At 43.5% G+C, this 14,199-nt stretch overlaps 1 protein-coding gene across 1 annotated transcript in view; it reads left to right on the top strand.

The window, feature by feature from the left end:
• The window catches only part of cfap52 (cilia and flagella associated protein 52), a 58,768-nt gene that overhangs the window by 7,014 nt on the left and 37,555 nt on the right, over positions 1 to 14,199 (top strand). The window contains exons 5-8 of the mRNA XM_078225989.1: positions 782 to 881; positions 3,492 to 3,608; positions 6,240 to 6,340; positions 11,895 to 12,065. Of these exons, the coding sequence (XP_078082115.1) occupies positions 782 to 881; positions 3,492 to 3,608; positions 6,240 to 6,340; positions 11,895 to 12,065 (489 nt within the window). The remainder of the gene's footprint in view (positions 1 to 781; positions 882 to 3,491; positions 3,609 to 6,239; positions 6,341 to 11,894; positions 12,066 to 14,199) is intronic.

Below are 14,199 nucleotides of genomic sequence, written 5' to 3'. Positions count from 1 at the left end.
GTTGGAAAAGAAGATTGAGACTTGACTGGACTTAGTACCGAAATGGCTCAAGTCTATGCCTCTTTCTACATTGACCTTGCACTGAGCTTTATTGAGAATCTCGTTAGCATATACCAAAACATAAAAAGCACCTTTAAGCAAGTGGAAATCAAATTGAGGAACCCAGCACATAACATACACCATCCTCCTTACTTAAGTCACTTTATACCTTATTGATGTTATGAAAATTAAGGGTTGGAGCCATCAAATTATCACTTATTCACGTTAAACAGAGTTTTTAAGAAATGATAGAAACATTGGTCTTTAATGTGACAGATTCTGATGCCATAAACATTCAAATATATAGAACATAGTGCAGATCACAGTAATGTAAAATAAAAGAGTGCAAAAAACATTGAAATAAAGTCCAGAAATAGTGACATCAGATCCAGAAATCTAAAAAAATTTGAGTTTAAATTTATGCATCTTTGGTGTAAGCACCGGAAACTGGTACTGTCTATTTCATTGTAAGACATGGAGAACGGTTTCAGCATACCTTGCTCAGAGAAAAATAATAGTAGAAATTCACACGTAATGATATTTAGGTGCAAGTCACTTCGATGTAAATTTCCTGAGGTAAAAAAATGATACATCTCCACTCTTGTGCTGTAATTACACTGAAACATTCCAGGAAATTCCTGTTTAATATACTGGCTCAGAGGGTATACAACTGAAACATCATGGAAGGAAGGAAATTGAATAAACTGATATTCTTCTAGAGTATTTGTTTCCCTTTTTGTAGTGGTACACTACGTCTCTGGCTCCTAGATTTACCCAACAGAAAGATTCGTCCCACTGATTGCCAAACTGGATCTTTGAAAAGGATGATCAACTGTATCGAAGTGAGTCTCACTTTTTATTGCTCAGTTCCTTCCCAGTACAGCTATATTTTCGATACTGGTAATAACATCTTGAAGGAGAACGATGGGCGGAATTCTCCGAAAAAAACGACTGACTGTCATAATGGCGATAAAACAGGAGCATTCCGTGACGGTCTTGCAGGCGCATGCCGCACTGCAGTCATCCCACACTCAGTCACCACTTTGGAGAGTGGTGAGCTGCGCGCTGGTGCTGTGAGGGGGTTGGGGGCAAACCAGTGAGCCCAGCTTCAGAATGCTCTGGCACCATTTTGCAAGGGCGCCCCGATCTCACGGTGCACTGGGAGACCTCTTCCCTCCCCCCACCATTCATCGGCAGCACGTTCACCCACCCCCTCTGTGACACGGGTTGCCAGCATCAGGGCATCAGGGCCCTCCCGATAGGTCCTCCATTATGATCCCCGACATGCCCCCCCCCCAATCAGTACCCTCAATATGACCCCGTCCATTAGAACCCCTGACATGATCCACCCCTGCATGACCACGCCTGCATAGCCCGCTCTGTCATTAAATATTTCCAAACATCAGTCTTGCATAGTCCCACGTTACAGTCCCCACTCAGGCCTTGCCCCTTGGCACTGCCTCTGGCACACTGGCGGGTGCCCAACTGGCACAGCTGGGGTGTCTGGTGGGCACAGCTGGGATATCTGATGGGCACTGCCCGGCTGTCTGGTGGGCACCGCCAAGTGGACACCGCCCAAGGGGCACCACCCGGCCATGCCCTCAGCCACCCGGGAGCTTTAATGACCTCTGGGCTCCCTGTGTGACTATTGCGCCAGGGGACCAGCTGATCTGTTCCTCAACTGCATTTTAAACAGCCAATGGGCAAAATAATTGTTTAAATTCTAAGTGAATGGTTAAAGAATTTTTAAAACAGGCCAATTGAAGCTGGTTCAACTTGTCTTGTAATTCTGTTCATTTGGCTGGATGACCTCCCACGGCAGGGGTGGGAGCATTCCGGGAGCAGGGACACTTGCGTGCCAAACTCGCTAATGAGATTGAAATCCAGTCAATCTCATACAAATCGGCCTTGTGCTCTTTTTGGGCGCGACCCAGTTCACGCCGTTAGAAAGGGGCCAGGATGATTGCAAATTGTTTGGCGCCAGACTCAAAACCGATTTTTAGGCCCACGCGCTATTCTCCGGGATCGGCGCAATCTGTGCCAGGCATGGCAAGATCGGAGAATTGCCCCCAATATCTACAACAGTTGAAGAATAGTTAGGTCCAATAAGCCCATCTTCTTATGATAGATCAACCACAAATACCCATCTTCACGCCAGTGGGAAATATCGCTACAACCAACTTACAAAACAAATCTGTTCAGGCTGTTCCCTCAAAGTATTGTGCACCTCAGAATGAAATGTTCTGCTTCCACAAACAAACACAAACATTATAATTCTTTAAGCTAGCAGCATCCATTATTATCAGACAGCCACCAACATTTTGGAAGATGGATTTGTATATTATAGACCTTTCTTTCTCCTTTCATTTAGTAGGAGATACAACCACAGTTTTAATGAAGTGATTCAGGTAAAACTTCAAGAACTCAAATTGAACCCAAGATAAATGCCAAAAATATTTTATCACTCACAATTGTCTCCAGCCAAATGAACAGAATTACAAGACAAGTTGAACCAGCTTCAATTGGCCTGTTTTTAAAATTCTTTAACCATTCACTTAGAATTTAAACAATTATTTTGCCCATTGGCTGTTTAAAATGGAGTTGAGGAACAGATCAGCTGGCTTGAGGGGCTGTATGGCCTACTTCTGTCCCTATATATCCAGATATATATTCATATCTTAGGGACTTCTGTCCCTAAGATATCCAGAATTGTTGCAGCTCAAGTACAGGCTGCATGGAGAATGCTCCAGGATCAAATGTCTCTTAGTGAAGTTGCCACTGAACCTTTAAAAGTTTCAAAGTTCATTTATTAGTGTCACAAGTAGGCTTACCTTAACACTGCAATGAAGTTACTGTGAAAATCCCTGAGTTGCCACGCTTTGGCACCTATTCAGGTACACTGAAGGAGAATTTGGCATGGCCAATGCACCTAACCAGCACATCTTTCGGACTGTGGGAGGAAACCGGCGCACCCGGAGGAAACCCATGCAGACACAGGGAGAACATGCAGACTCCGCACAGACAATGACCCAAGCCGGGAATCGAACCTGAGTCCCTGGCGCTGTGAGGCAGCAGTGTTAACCACTGTGCCACCCCAGTGTTAGAGGGTATTTTGTTGCAATCAACAGACACAGGGAGAACGTGCAGACTCTGCACAGACAGTGACCCAAGCCGGGAATCGAACCCGGGTCCGTGGTGCTGTGAGGCAACAGTGCTAACCACTTTGCCACTGTGCCACCCTGGTGTTAGAGGGCATTTTGTTGCAATCAAGTCCTCAATCCTGTTTAAAAGAAAAGAGCTGTAAAATTAGCTTAGTCGCAAAGTATTACCAAACGTCAGTCTTGTTATAGTTTTTAGCTAGTGACTCCCTGGAATTTTGACTACTTTTACCATAAATGTGCTTTTTGCAAAAATCAGTTGATCTCATGGTTTATTCACACCTCCATTGATAGGTAACAAAAGATGATAGCTTCTTCTACTGTGGAACGACTACTGGTGATATTTTGATGATCAGCATGAAAACTGGACTTCTTAACAATTACGGACCAATAAAGAATAAATTTAGTTTGGTAAGCTGGGAACTTGAACAGAGGGTATAGTTTATCGGGTACCAAGGTGTCCAATGGCATCTTCAGATAGTATTGCATTGAATAAAGCAACAAGGAAAATAGGCAAGTAATTTGATAATATCCGAGTGCTAAATTAATGTTCAGAAATGTCCTGTTTTGATGAATATTGTATGTTCAGTAGGTCTCACAAGGAGGTTCTGAGTCTTGTATGGTTGAACGTTGACTGTTGATTGATAACAGACAACAATGTAGAAATATACAGAGCACAGCCCAAACGATGAACTACTCCATGCTTGCTTCTACACAAATCTCTGTCCAGTCCACAACTGACTTTAATCTTAGGTTATCACCCCTGGGTGGTACAGTTTCCCAGTTCCACATTAACCCTTGCTATGCCAGATATCCTTATGTTCCACTATTTCAGTTAAATATTTACTTTTCAGTCTTGGTAGTGGGGTAGTGGTTGCCACAGCAGGTGGTAGTGTCGTACGGTTATTACAGCAGAGAAGGAGGCCATTCGGCCCTCTTTACAACTGTACAGTCAGTCACATTTCCCCATTTTATCACTGTTTTAACAAGATTTATGGGTTCAGATTGTTTGCGATAACTCCCTAGTTGTAAATCAAATTAGTTTCTGCAAGAGTTAACCATCTGGCAATAACGAACACTTTAAATGGTGAATTCAGAAGATTTAGACTTAATGAACAAGCCTGAACTGATAAGAGTAACCACACTTCTAAAACTGCTGGGAAGAGATTTCTATAAACTGTATACCACCCTAAATCTAACCAAAGAATTAAGAAAAAAGACAGCAGAAATTTTGAACACCTTGAACACATATTTTGAACTGTGAGTGAATGTTATGTATAAATGTAATGTATTCAACATGAGCTCATGGCGTGACGGAGATTCTCGATCAGTACATGACTCAGCATTCCAGCTTGCAGAATCATGTGAATTTGGCCAGCTAAAAGATGATCTAATTAAGGGTAGATTAGTATTAAGTGCGAGGAACCCCTCAATGAGAGCAATTCATAGAGTCATAAAGCTCTACAGTACAGAAAGAGGCCCTTCAGCCCATTGTGCCTGTGCCTGCTGTCTTCAAGGATCTTTGGACTTCAAAACCCCTCTGGAGCTCTGTACATCCTAGCATCCTGCCATTCATTGTGTATTCCCTTGCCTTGTTAGTCCTCCCAAAATGCCATCACCTCACACTTTTCAGGGTTAAATTCCATTTACCACTGTTCTGCCCATCTGACTAGCTTGTCTATATTGTCCTGTAATCCTGAGGCTTTCCCTCTCCCTATTTACCACACCACCAATTTTCATGTCCCCTGGAAACCTACTGATCTTATCTCCACATTCATATCTAGATCATTAATGTACACTCCAAACGGCAAGGAACCCAGCATCAATCCCTGCGGTACATCACTGAACACAGGCTTCCAGTCACAAAAACAACCTGTGACCATCTGTCTCTACCTCCTGCCACTTTGCCAATCTTAGATCCAATTTGCTAAATGGGCTCTTATCTTCCTAATCTGTCTCCCATATGGCACTTTGTCAAAAACCTTACTGAAGTCTACGTAGACTACATCAGCTGCACTGTCCTCATCTACTCACCTGGTTACCTCCTCGAAAAATTCAATCAAATTTGTCAGACATGTTCTTTCCCTGACAAAGCCATGCTAACTATCCCTCAGATCTTTTTCTAATTGTTTCCCAACCACAGATGTTAGACTCACTGATTGTAATTATCTGTTTTTTTCCCTACTTCCCTTCTTGAATAATGGTACCACACTCGTTGTCCTCCAGCCCTCTGGCACCTCGCCTGTGGCTGGAGAGGATTTAAAAATCAGTGTCACAGCCCCTGCAATCTCCTCACTTACCTCCCACCGCAGTCTCGAATACATCTCATCTGGGCCAGGTGATTTATCCAAGCAGGCTAAGTATTTTTTAACACAGATTGGCTCCATCAGACCCTGTGTCACCAGCATTATCTGGAGAGAAAAGCCAGCTGTGCACCCTGGGAGTTGCCCACCAGTTTTCTCAACAGAATCAGCACTTACAGGAAAAATCGAAAAATTTCACCCCTGTGTGAAATGTAGGACAGAATAGCTGTTAATGCATGAGAACAGTGGGTGTATAGTGAATAATGTGGACAACTCACAGTCACACAGGATTGTGCATGCAAATGTGTATTTTGTTCACTGGGAACAGTTCCTAGTAAAACTAGGAATGGTTTGTATCCTTTGTTCGATATGGAAAAGGGGATGTTTGGGTTGTAAAATGTAATCAGTCTAATGTGACGTTTGACTTGGCAACATGACTCTGGCATGAGGCAAGCTCTCTGCAGACTGCCATTTCTGAACAGTTCAATAAAGACTCCCGCTGAAAAGACACTGATTAAGCACTGTTGTCTTTAAACCCAAAACAGACCAGTATGGAGGAATCAAGAAAAAATAGGGGATTGGTCTTTTTAAAAATGTTATCCAGTTAACTGGAGTGATTTCAGATATTTTAAGAGCTTAGATTTTGTAATTTCCATGCTTTAAGTTGGTATTTATTGTACAAGAATCATACTGAAGCGACATAAGAATTTGAATGCTCCATCTCACATGTCATCTACAGGGAATCAATGCATTGGTAGAGCTAAGATCAGGGGACATCCTTGTTGGATCAGGAGATGGTGTTGTAGCTCTATGCAAAGCACCAAATTTCAAGCCACTCAAGTACGTTTGAATGTATTTAAATATCTCTTTATTAACCATATGTGCTAACAAATTCCAACTTGTAATGGTTTAAGAAATGTTTCAGAGAGGAATTGCAAAATTGATAAAAATAGAGTTTAGGGCAGCAGCATTTTGTTGTAAAAATGGCACAAGCAATGACTTTCCATCCGTTAATTTTAAAGATGTCCATAACATTTGATTGACATTCTCCCGAAAGATTAGCTTTGAAAACTCTTCTAATTTTAGTGTCAAGTGTCTCCATTGTACTATAACCCTAACTATAGTAAACTGCATGCAAAGTTTTTGAAATAGTTTCATTTCAACCTCTCTGAAATATTTCCAATACTCTTCTATCGATATCATTGACATGATTGATTAGCCTTGATGGAATAACCTCAATGAATTTTGGCCTGAATTTTGTAGTCAGCAGCAAAGCAATCGCGTTCACTGCTGACCTCGAAGAAAGCTGGCCACAATGATTGAACGATCTCTGGATTTCCCCTTTTGCAGCGCCAGTTTGAATTTGGTGCTACGTTGAGGGGATCTTCAGACGTCCAACAACAGTGGTATTATCTGATAGGGTGAGTTGCCAATTGTGTTGAAGTTATTTTCACAGACAGTCATATTAGAAATTCCTGCTCATTTATTGGGTACTGAACGAATCTGGAGATAGTCTTTCCTTAACACAGGTTTGTTCACAAAACCCCAGTTCCCTTTTCGTTCTTCCCACAGAGGTGGAAACATCTTTTTATAAACACTTAAGAACAATTTCTTAACCTTTCTCCAATGAATAACAGCTGCTCTCACTTACAGCTAAAGCACGCACTTCATTGTGAACAGGTAAACCAGGAAGTAAAATGCACTGAATTTTTCACTTTTAATTAAAACTTAACAAAGAGCAAAATAAATATTTGGGACATACTTGTGGGATTAAGTTAGAAACTGGAGTTGCAAATAAAATTTTAGCATATATATCATTAATATATTTTATAATGGAGAATCAACAAATATAATTACTGTTTTCAGGGCCAGTGAGGGTACTTAGCAGCAATTATAAGTTTTAATTGGCATTAAAAGACCCAGTTACTCCTCATTCTACAGGGTGTGACTTTTTCATGGATTTTTATAGTGAGACGAATGAAAGTCTAAGTGCAATCTTTTTGCCCTGTGGGGCTGGGTGCAACTTCAACAGCACATCATACGGGGAAGCATAGAACCACTGACAACTTTTGGATTTCTATGTTCAACTGCACATATGTGGACACCAAAAGCTGCTGTCAGCTTCAGAGGAGCAATGACAGTAAATGCTGACAGTTTTGGTGCCATTACTACAGCAAAATCCAGCCCAATCAACACTGAAATAATAATCTTACCGAGGCTAATCTTCCGTCACCGTCACCCTATATTTACAACATGGTCAAAGTGCCACTCAGCGGCTACAGAGTACAAGTCAGCCCCAAAGTCTTTTGACTGCTGGCCTGAGTGGAGCCAGCTAGTTTAAAACCCCCACCACTCCTTCTCTATTTGGGCGAGCCTGCACTCATCTAATAGGAGAGTTCATATTCCACAAGGCCCATGTGGAGATCTATTGATGAATTCCCATCATCCCTTCCCCCCTCAATTCCATTTCTTCCGTAACACCCTTGGCACAAGAGGACCTTTTCTGCCGCTTAGTAATTGGCCTGCAGTCGATTGGAGGTATGATCAGGTCAGGGGGTGTGAAAGGGATTGGAGATCTTCACTTCTGAAGGGAGTGTTGTAAAACCACTGACGCTGGTTCTTCCTGAGGTCTCGCTTCAGGTGGGGTTCCGGTCTTTTCCTTTTCCATCTCAGAATTTGTGTCCTCATCATCCGGAAGGACAGGTATAGGGTCGGCCTCTAGTCGTTGCCCGATGTTGGCAGTGGTCATCCCCATGGCTGCTAATGAAGCCTGCACTGGCATGGGCTCTCTACTCCTGAGATGTCCAGGTACTTCCTGACAATTTTGCCCTTCACTTTTACTTCATAAGACATGGGCCCCGTTTTTTACGTTATGATCCCAGGGACCCAAATGAGGACATCCCCGAAGTTCCTCACATGGACTGGGTCGCCGGTTTTGAATGTAGTTTCTGTCCTTGCAGAATCATAGTTCTTCTTCTGGTTCTCTATTTGGGACTCCATCCTCCCTGGGAACAGTAAGCTTAATCTTGTCTGAAGCCTCTGTCCCACCAACAGTTCCGCTGGGGAGATTCTTGTCATTGTGTGAGGAGTAGTCCTATTGTCAAATAAAAATCAAACCAGTTTGGTTTCTGTGGACACTGCGGGGTGCTTCTTCAGGCTAAGTTTAGGTGTCTGCATTGCCCATTTAGCCAACACATTCGATGACGGGTGATAGGGTGCTGCCCTAAAGTGTTTAATTCCATTGGAAAGCATGAAGTTCTGAAACTCGGTGCTTTTAAAGGCAGTGCCATTGTCAGAGACCAGGACTTTTGGTGTCCCAAGTGTGCAGAAACTTTGTCATAGTTTCTCAATGGGAAGTGGTGGAACTGATGCAACGTATCTCCAACTATTTGGAGCGCACTTCAACCTAATTAAGAACATGGAACCCAAAAAAGACCTGACAAAGTCCAGATGCACTTGCACCCAGGGCCTGCCAGACCCTCCCATGGCTGTAGGGAGGCTAAGGAGGGGAGTTTTTGATTTTTTTGGCACGACTCACACTGATTGACCATGTCGGTAATGCCTGCATCAAGGCTGGGCCACCATACATAGCTCCTGGCTAGCATTTTCATCTGTGAAATCCCACAATGGCAATGGTGTAATTCCATAAGTATCAGACATCGCCCTGGGCAAGGGACATCTACGCGAGAACCCCAGGGAATGATGCCATCCACATTACTTTCTTCGTCAAGTAGTGTTTTATTTCATTTGAGAGCTGTCCTCTGAAACCCCCCATGTGATATTATGGGAGGGATTTTACAGCCTCACTTGAGCGAGACTGGAAAATCACACCCAAGGTCAACGGACATTTCCATTGTCCGCCTCTCGCCTACTCTGATTCCGTATCAGGCGGAGCGGTAGAATTCTGGCATATATGTTTAAATTTAGATAGGATTGGTCCTTTGTGTCCAGGCCTTGATTTATCTTGCAGATACTGGCAAGTTGTCCAAAACATTGAGGATCATCATGACCTCTTCCACAACTGGTCACAAAGCCGGGCTTATGGGCAACAGCAGACAACTCATTGTATCGGCGTTAGCTATCTGGGTCCCGGGGTGGTGCTCTAAGAGGTATTCATAACCCGCCAGTAACAAGGCCGATTGCTGTATTCAGGGGAGGCCATGGCAAATATTGCCTTGTCTCCTTTAAAAAGTCCCAGCAATGGTTTATGATCAGTTACTATGATGAAGCGTCCACCATAATCTTATTGATGGAATTTTTAAAGTTGAAGACAACTGCCAATCTCTCTTTCTCGATCTGGGAATACCTCCACTCAGTGTCCGAGAGGATCCTGGATGTATACACAATAGGCTTCTCTGTTCCATCTCTGCAGCGATATGCCAGTACCGCCCCAAACCCGTGAGCAGAGGCATCACATGTCAAGATAATGTCCTTTTTGGAGTCAAAATGGGCCGATAGGTTAGAGGACAAAAGTTGCTGTTTAACGCTGTTGAAGGCTTTCAGCTGTGACACCCTCAAGACCACCATTGGTGTTTCCATAGTTGGGTGTGCAAAGGGGCTAGTAAAGAAGCTAAGTTCGGAATAAGCTACCCGTAATAATTCACTAACCCCAGGAAGGATTTTAATTCCGTGGGATTCTTTGGAGTTGAATGTCCTACTTAGTGGCCCTCACCTTGTCCTCCACCAGATGAAGACCCTTGCCATCTACCCAATAAACAAAATAGGTCAGCGCACTTGCTGGGAAGACACATTTTTCCCTTTTCATGTGTACCCCGACCTCTGAGAATCGCCATAAAACCTCACCCAGGTTTGCTAGATGTTCACCTTCTGAAGTTCCTGTGACCAAGATGTCATCCAGGTACACCGCTACCTGAGATAACCCTTGGAATATGTTCTCCATGACCCATTGAAATATAGTGCATGCAGATGAAACCTCAAAGGGCAGGCGAGAGTACTCACATAGGTCTTTCTCCATATTAATTGTCATATACTTTAGGGAAGGTTCATCCAATTCAAGTTGGAGATATGTATGGCTCATGTCTAAATGCTTGGTCCCCAGTTAACCGGGCGTACAGGTCTTCAATCCAGCACATGGAATATCTGTCAAATTTAGAAACTATGTTGACAGTAGGCTTATAACTTCCACAAATTGTGAATCAAATTATCCAGCTTAAGGACAGGACCAACAGGTGTGGCTCACTCGCGGGTCGTATTATGGGCAGCTTTTCCAGGAGTTCCAGTTCCGACTCTACTTTTTCCAATAGAGAGTATGGAATTGATCTCACTCTAAAATACTTAGGCGTAGCATCCGGATTAACGTAGATCTTAGCTTTGGTTCCCCTTATTTTTCCAAGCCCTTCCTGGAAAACTTGGGGATAGATATTGATGACTTCATATAGCCCCCCCCCCCATGCCCAGATGAAGATCTCCAGCCAGTCCAGTCTGATGTGTTGCAGCCAGTCTCTCCCCATTAGGTCCTTGTTTAGCTGACTGCTGCCTGTCAGTCATTAGGGTCGCCGTGATACCCTTTATCTGCAATGGTTCCCCCGTGTGGGTGGCCAGCTTGGCCTTTGTGTTTTCTAAGTTGAGGAGCTGAATGCCAGCCCGGAGGTGATCATAGGTCTGCTCCCTGATAATGGAGACCAGAGCCCTTGTATCCACTTTCATTTTTAATGGGTGACTATTTACTAACAACTCCACCATTATGGGGGCAATGTTTGCTGTGGAGGTGCGATTTAATTGTGTTGTCGCTGTATCTGGTTGTGGGCATACCTGCAAGTTACAGTCTGGTACTGGCCTTGGCCTTTTTTCAAAATTGCATGCACTTTCATTGTCCCTCAGTCTTTGCCTCAGTTGTGATCTTCTGCAATAGTCCACCATCTGGCATCTACAATGCTTCCTAGGCATCTTACCAGACGGATTACTTTTCTCAACAGTAAAGATGGTCTGGAAGAAGGCAAAAAATATTCGCGTTATTCCTTGTCGCCAATGTAATAATCTTACAGAGGCCAGTCTTCCATCACCATCACCCTTTATTTACAATGTAATGGGCCACTCAGCGACCAAAAAGTACAGGTCAGCCCCAAAGTCTTTTGACTGCCAGCCTGAGTGGAGCCAGCTGGTTTTAAACCCCCCTGTTGTTCCTTCTCTCTTGGGCGAGCCTCCATTTGCCTCATAAGGGAGCTTGTGTTCTACAAGACCAATGGGGAGATCTATTGATGATCCCCCATGGCCATCATAATGGATACTAAAGAAATCAGATGAAATTATTTGTCATGCAATGTACACAACATTCTGTCTAATAATGTCTATTTAATTCAGTATGTAGTTATAATTTGTACATTTAACCAATTATTTTAAGACCACAATGGGAGAACCTTTGTTTTCATTCCAGAAAAGTGCTGGTGGAAGGTGGTATTACTTCAATCAGCCTTCGTGGTCAAGGACACCAGTTCTTTGTTGGCACCATTACTTCCCAGATATATCGATTTAACTTCACCGAATTCAAAGAGGAACTGATCACTACATGTCACTCTGACGCTGTTCTCGATATAGCATTTCCCTGGTAAGTTTGTGGAACTTGTGATATTTATGGATGTTTGGCCACTTTGTCATTTAGCTACATTATGAAATAAAAAATCGTTATCAAAATACTTCATTTTCAAAATCTTATAGCAAACGCTACTTGAAACTAACATAAGATTTCATTCAGTTGCCAACGAACACATGAATTAGGAGCAGGAGCAGACCACTCGGCCCCTTGAGCCTGCCCTGCCATTCGATAAGGTCATGGCTGATCTGATTGTAACCTCAACCCCACATTCCTGCCTAACCCACCCCCCCCCCACAATAACCTTTCGTTCCCTTGTTGATCAAGAATCTATCTAGCTCTGCCTTAAAAATATTCAAAGATTCCGCTCTCTATGTTACCAAGTTTCAAAGATATTTTTTAAAAATGAATTATTCTGGTGGAAGTAGAAATGTTGTGGCAGAGTCCCAGATCTCTAAGAAATAGCAGGACTACAGACGAGGGGGGCAACTTTCCTCTGCAGGTGAAAGTCATGTTTAAAAGGTGAACAACATGATGCAGTTTTACCTGAATGGCATAGCACAAATAGCAGTCACATTTACCGGATTAGTTCATTTGTGTCAAAATCACAGATTGAAGTGCAGCTTAGAGCAAGCTTTTTAAAAATTCCTTCATGGAATGTTTGTGTCGCTAGCTCCAGCATTTTTATTGTCCAACCCTAATTGCCCTTGAGAAGGTGGTGCTGAGCCACCTTCTTGAACTACTGCAGTCATAGAACATAGAACAGGACAGCACAGAACAGGCCCTTTGGCCCACGATGTTGTGCCAAGCTTTATCTGAAACCAAGATCAAGCTATCCCACTCCCTATCATCCTGGTGTGCTCCATGTGCCTATCCAATAACCGCTTAAATGTTCCTAAAGTGTCTGACTCCACTATCACTGCAGGCAGTCCATTCCACACCCCAACCACTCTCTGAGTAAAGAACCTACCTCGGACATCCTTCCTATATCTCCCATCATGAACCCTATAGTTATGCCCCCTTGTAATAGCTCCATCCACCCGAGGAAATAGTTTTTGAACGTTCACTCTTATCTATCCCCTTCATCATTTTATAAACCTCTATTAAGTCTCCCCTCAACCTCCTCCGCTCCAGAGAGAACAGCCCTAGCTCCCTCAACCTTTCCTCATAAGACCTACCCTCCAAATCAGGCAGCATCCTGGTAAATCTCCTTTGCACTCTTTCCAGCAGTTCCACATCCTTCTTATAGTGAGGTGCCCAGAACTGCACACAATATTCCAAATGTGGTCTCACCAAGGTCCTGTACAGTTGTAGCATAACCCCACGGCTCTTAAACTCCAACCCCCTGTTAATAAAAGCTAACACACTATAGGCTTCTTCACAGCTCTATCCACTTGAGTGGCAACCTTCAGAGATCTGTGGATATGGACCCCAAGATCTCTCTGTTCCTCCACAGTCTTCATTACCCTACCTTTGACCCTGCAATCCACATTTAAATTTGTCCTACCAAAATGAATCACCTCACATTTATCAGGGTTAAACTCCATCTGCCATTTTTCAGCTCAGCTTTGCATCCTATCTATGTCTCTTTGCAGCCTACAACAGCCCTCCACAGTCTACAACAGTCCATGTGCTGTAGGTACACTCACAGTGCTTTAGGGAGGGAGTTTCATGATTTTGACTTTGCAATGGTGAAGGAATAGTGATATAGCTCTAGGGTGTGATTTGGAAGGGATCTTACAGGTGATGGTGTTCCCATGCACCTGCTGCCTTTACCCTTCTTGGTGGTAGAGTCGTGGGTTTGGAAGATGCTGTCAAAGGAGCCTTTGGTGAGTTGCTGCAGGGCTTCTTGTAGATGGTACATACTCCTGCCACTGCGCGTTGGTGGCGAGGGGAATGCATGTTGAAGGTGGTGGACAAGGTGTCAATTAAGTGAGCTGCTTCGTCCTGGATTATGTTGAGTTTCTTGAGTTGTTGTGACTGCACTCATCCAGGCGAGTGGAGAATATTCCACCACACCACATATTAGAGAATATAAAGACTGACAAATCCCCAGGGCCTGATGGAATCTATCCAAGGCTGCTCAGGGAGACGAGAGGTGAAATCGTTGGGCCTCTGACGCAAATCTTTGTCTCGTCACTGGACGCAG

Source organism: Mustelus asterias, chromosome 12 (assembly GCF_964213995.1).
Source record: "Mustelus asterias chromosome 12, sMusAst1.hap1.1, whole genome shotgun sequence".
Classification (NCBI taxonomy): Eukaryota; Metazoa; Chordata; class Chondrichthyes; order Carcharhiniformes; family Triakidae; genus Mustelus; species Mustelus asterias.
The sequence above is the reverse complement of the archived record's forward strand: the minus strand, read 5'-3'. Positions and strand labels throughout refer to the sequence as shown.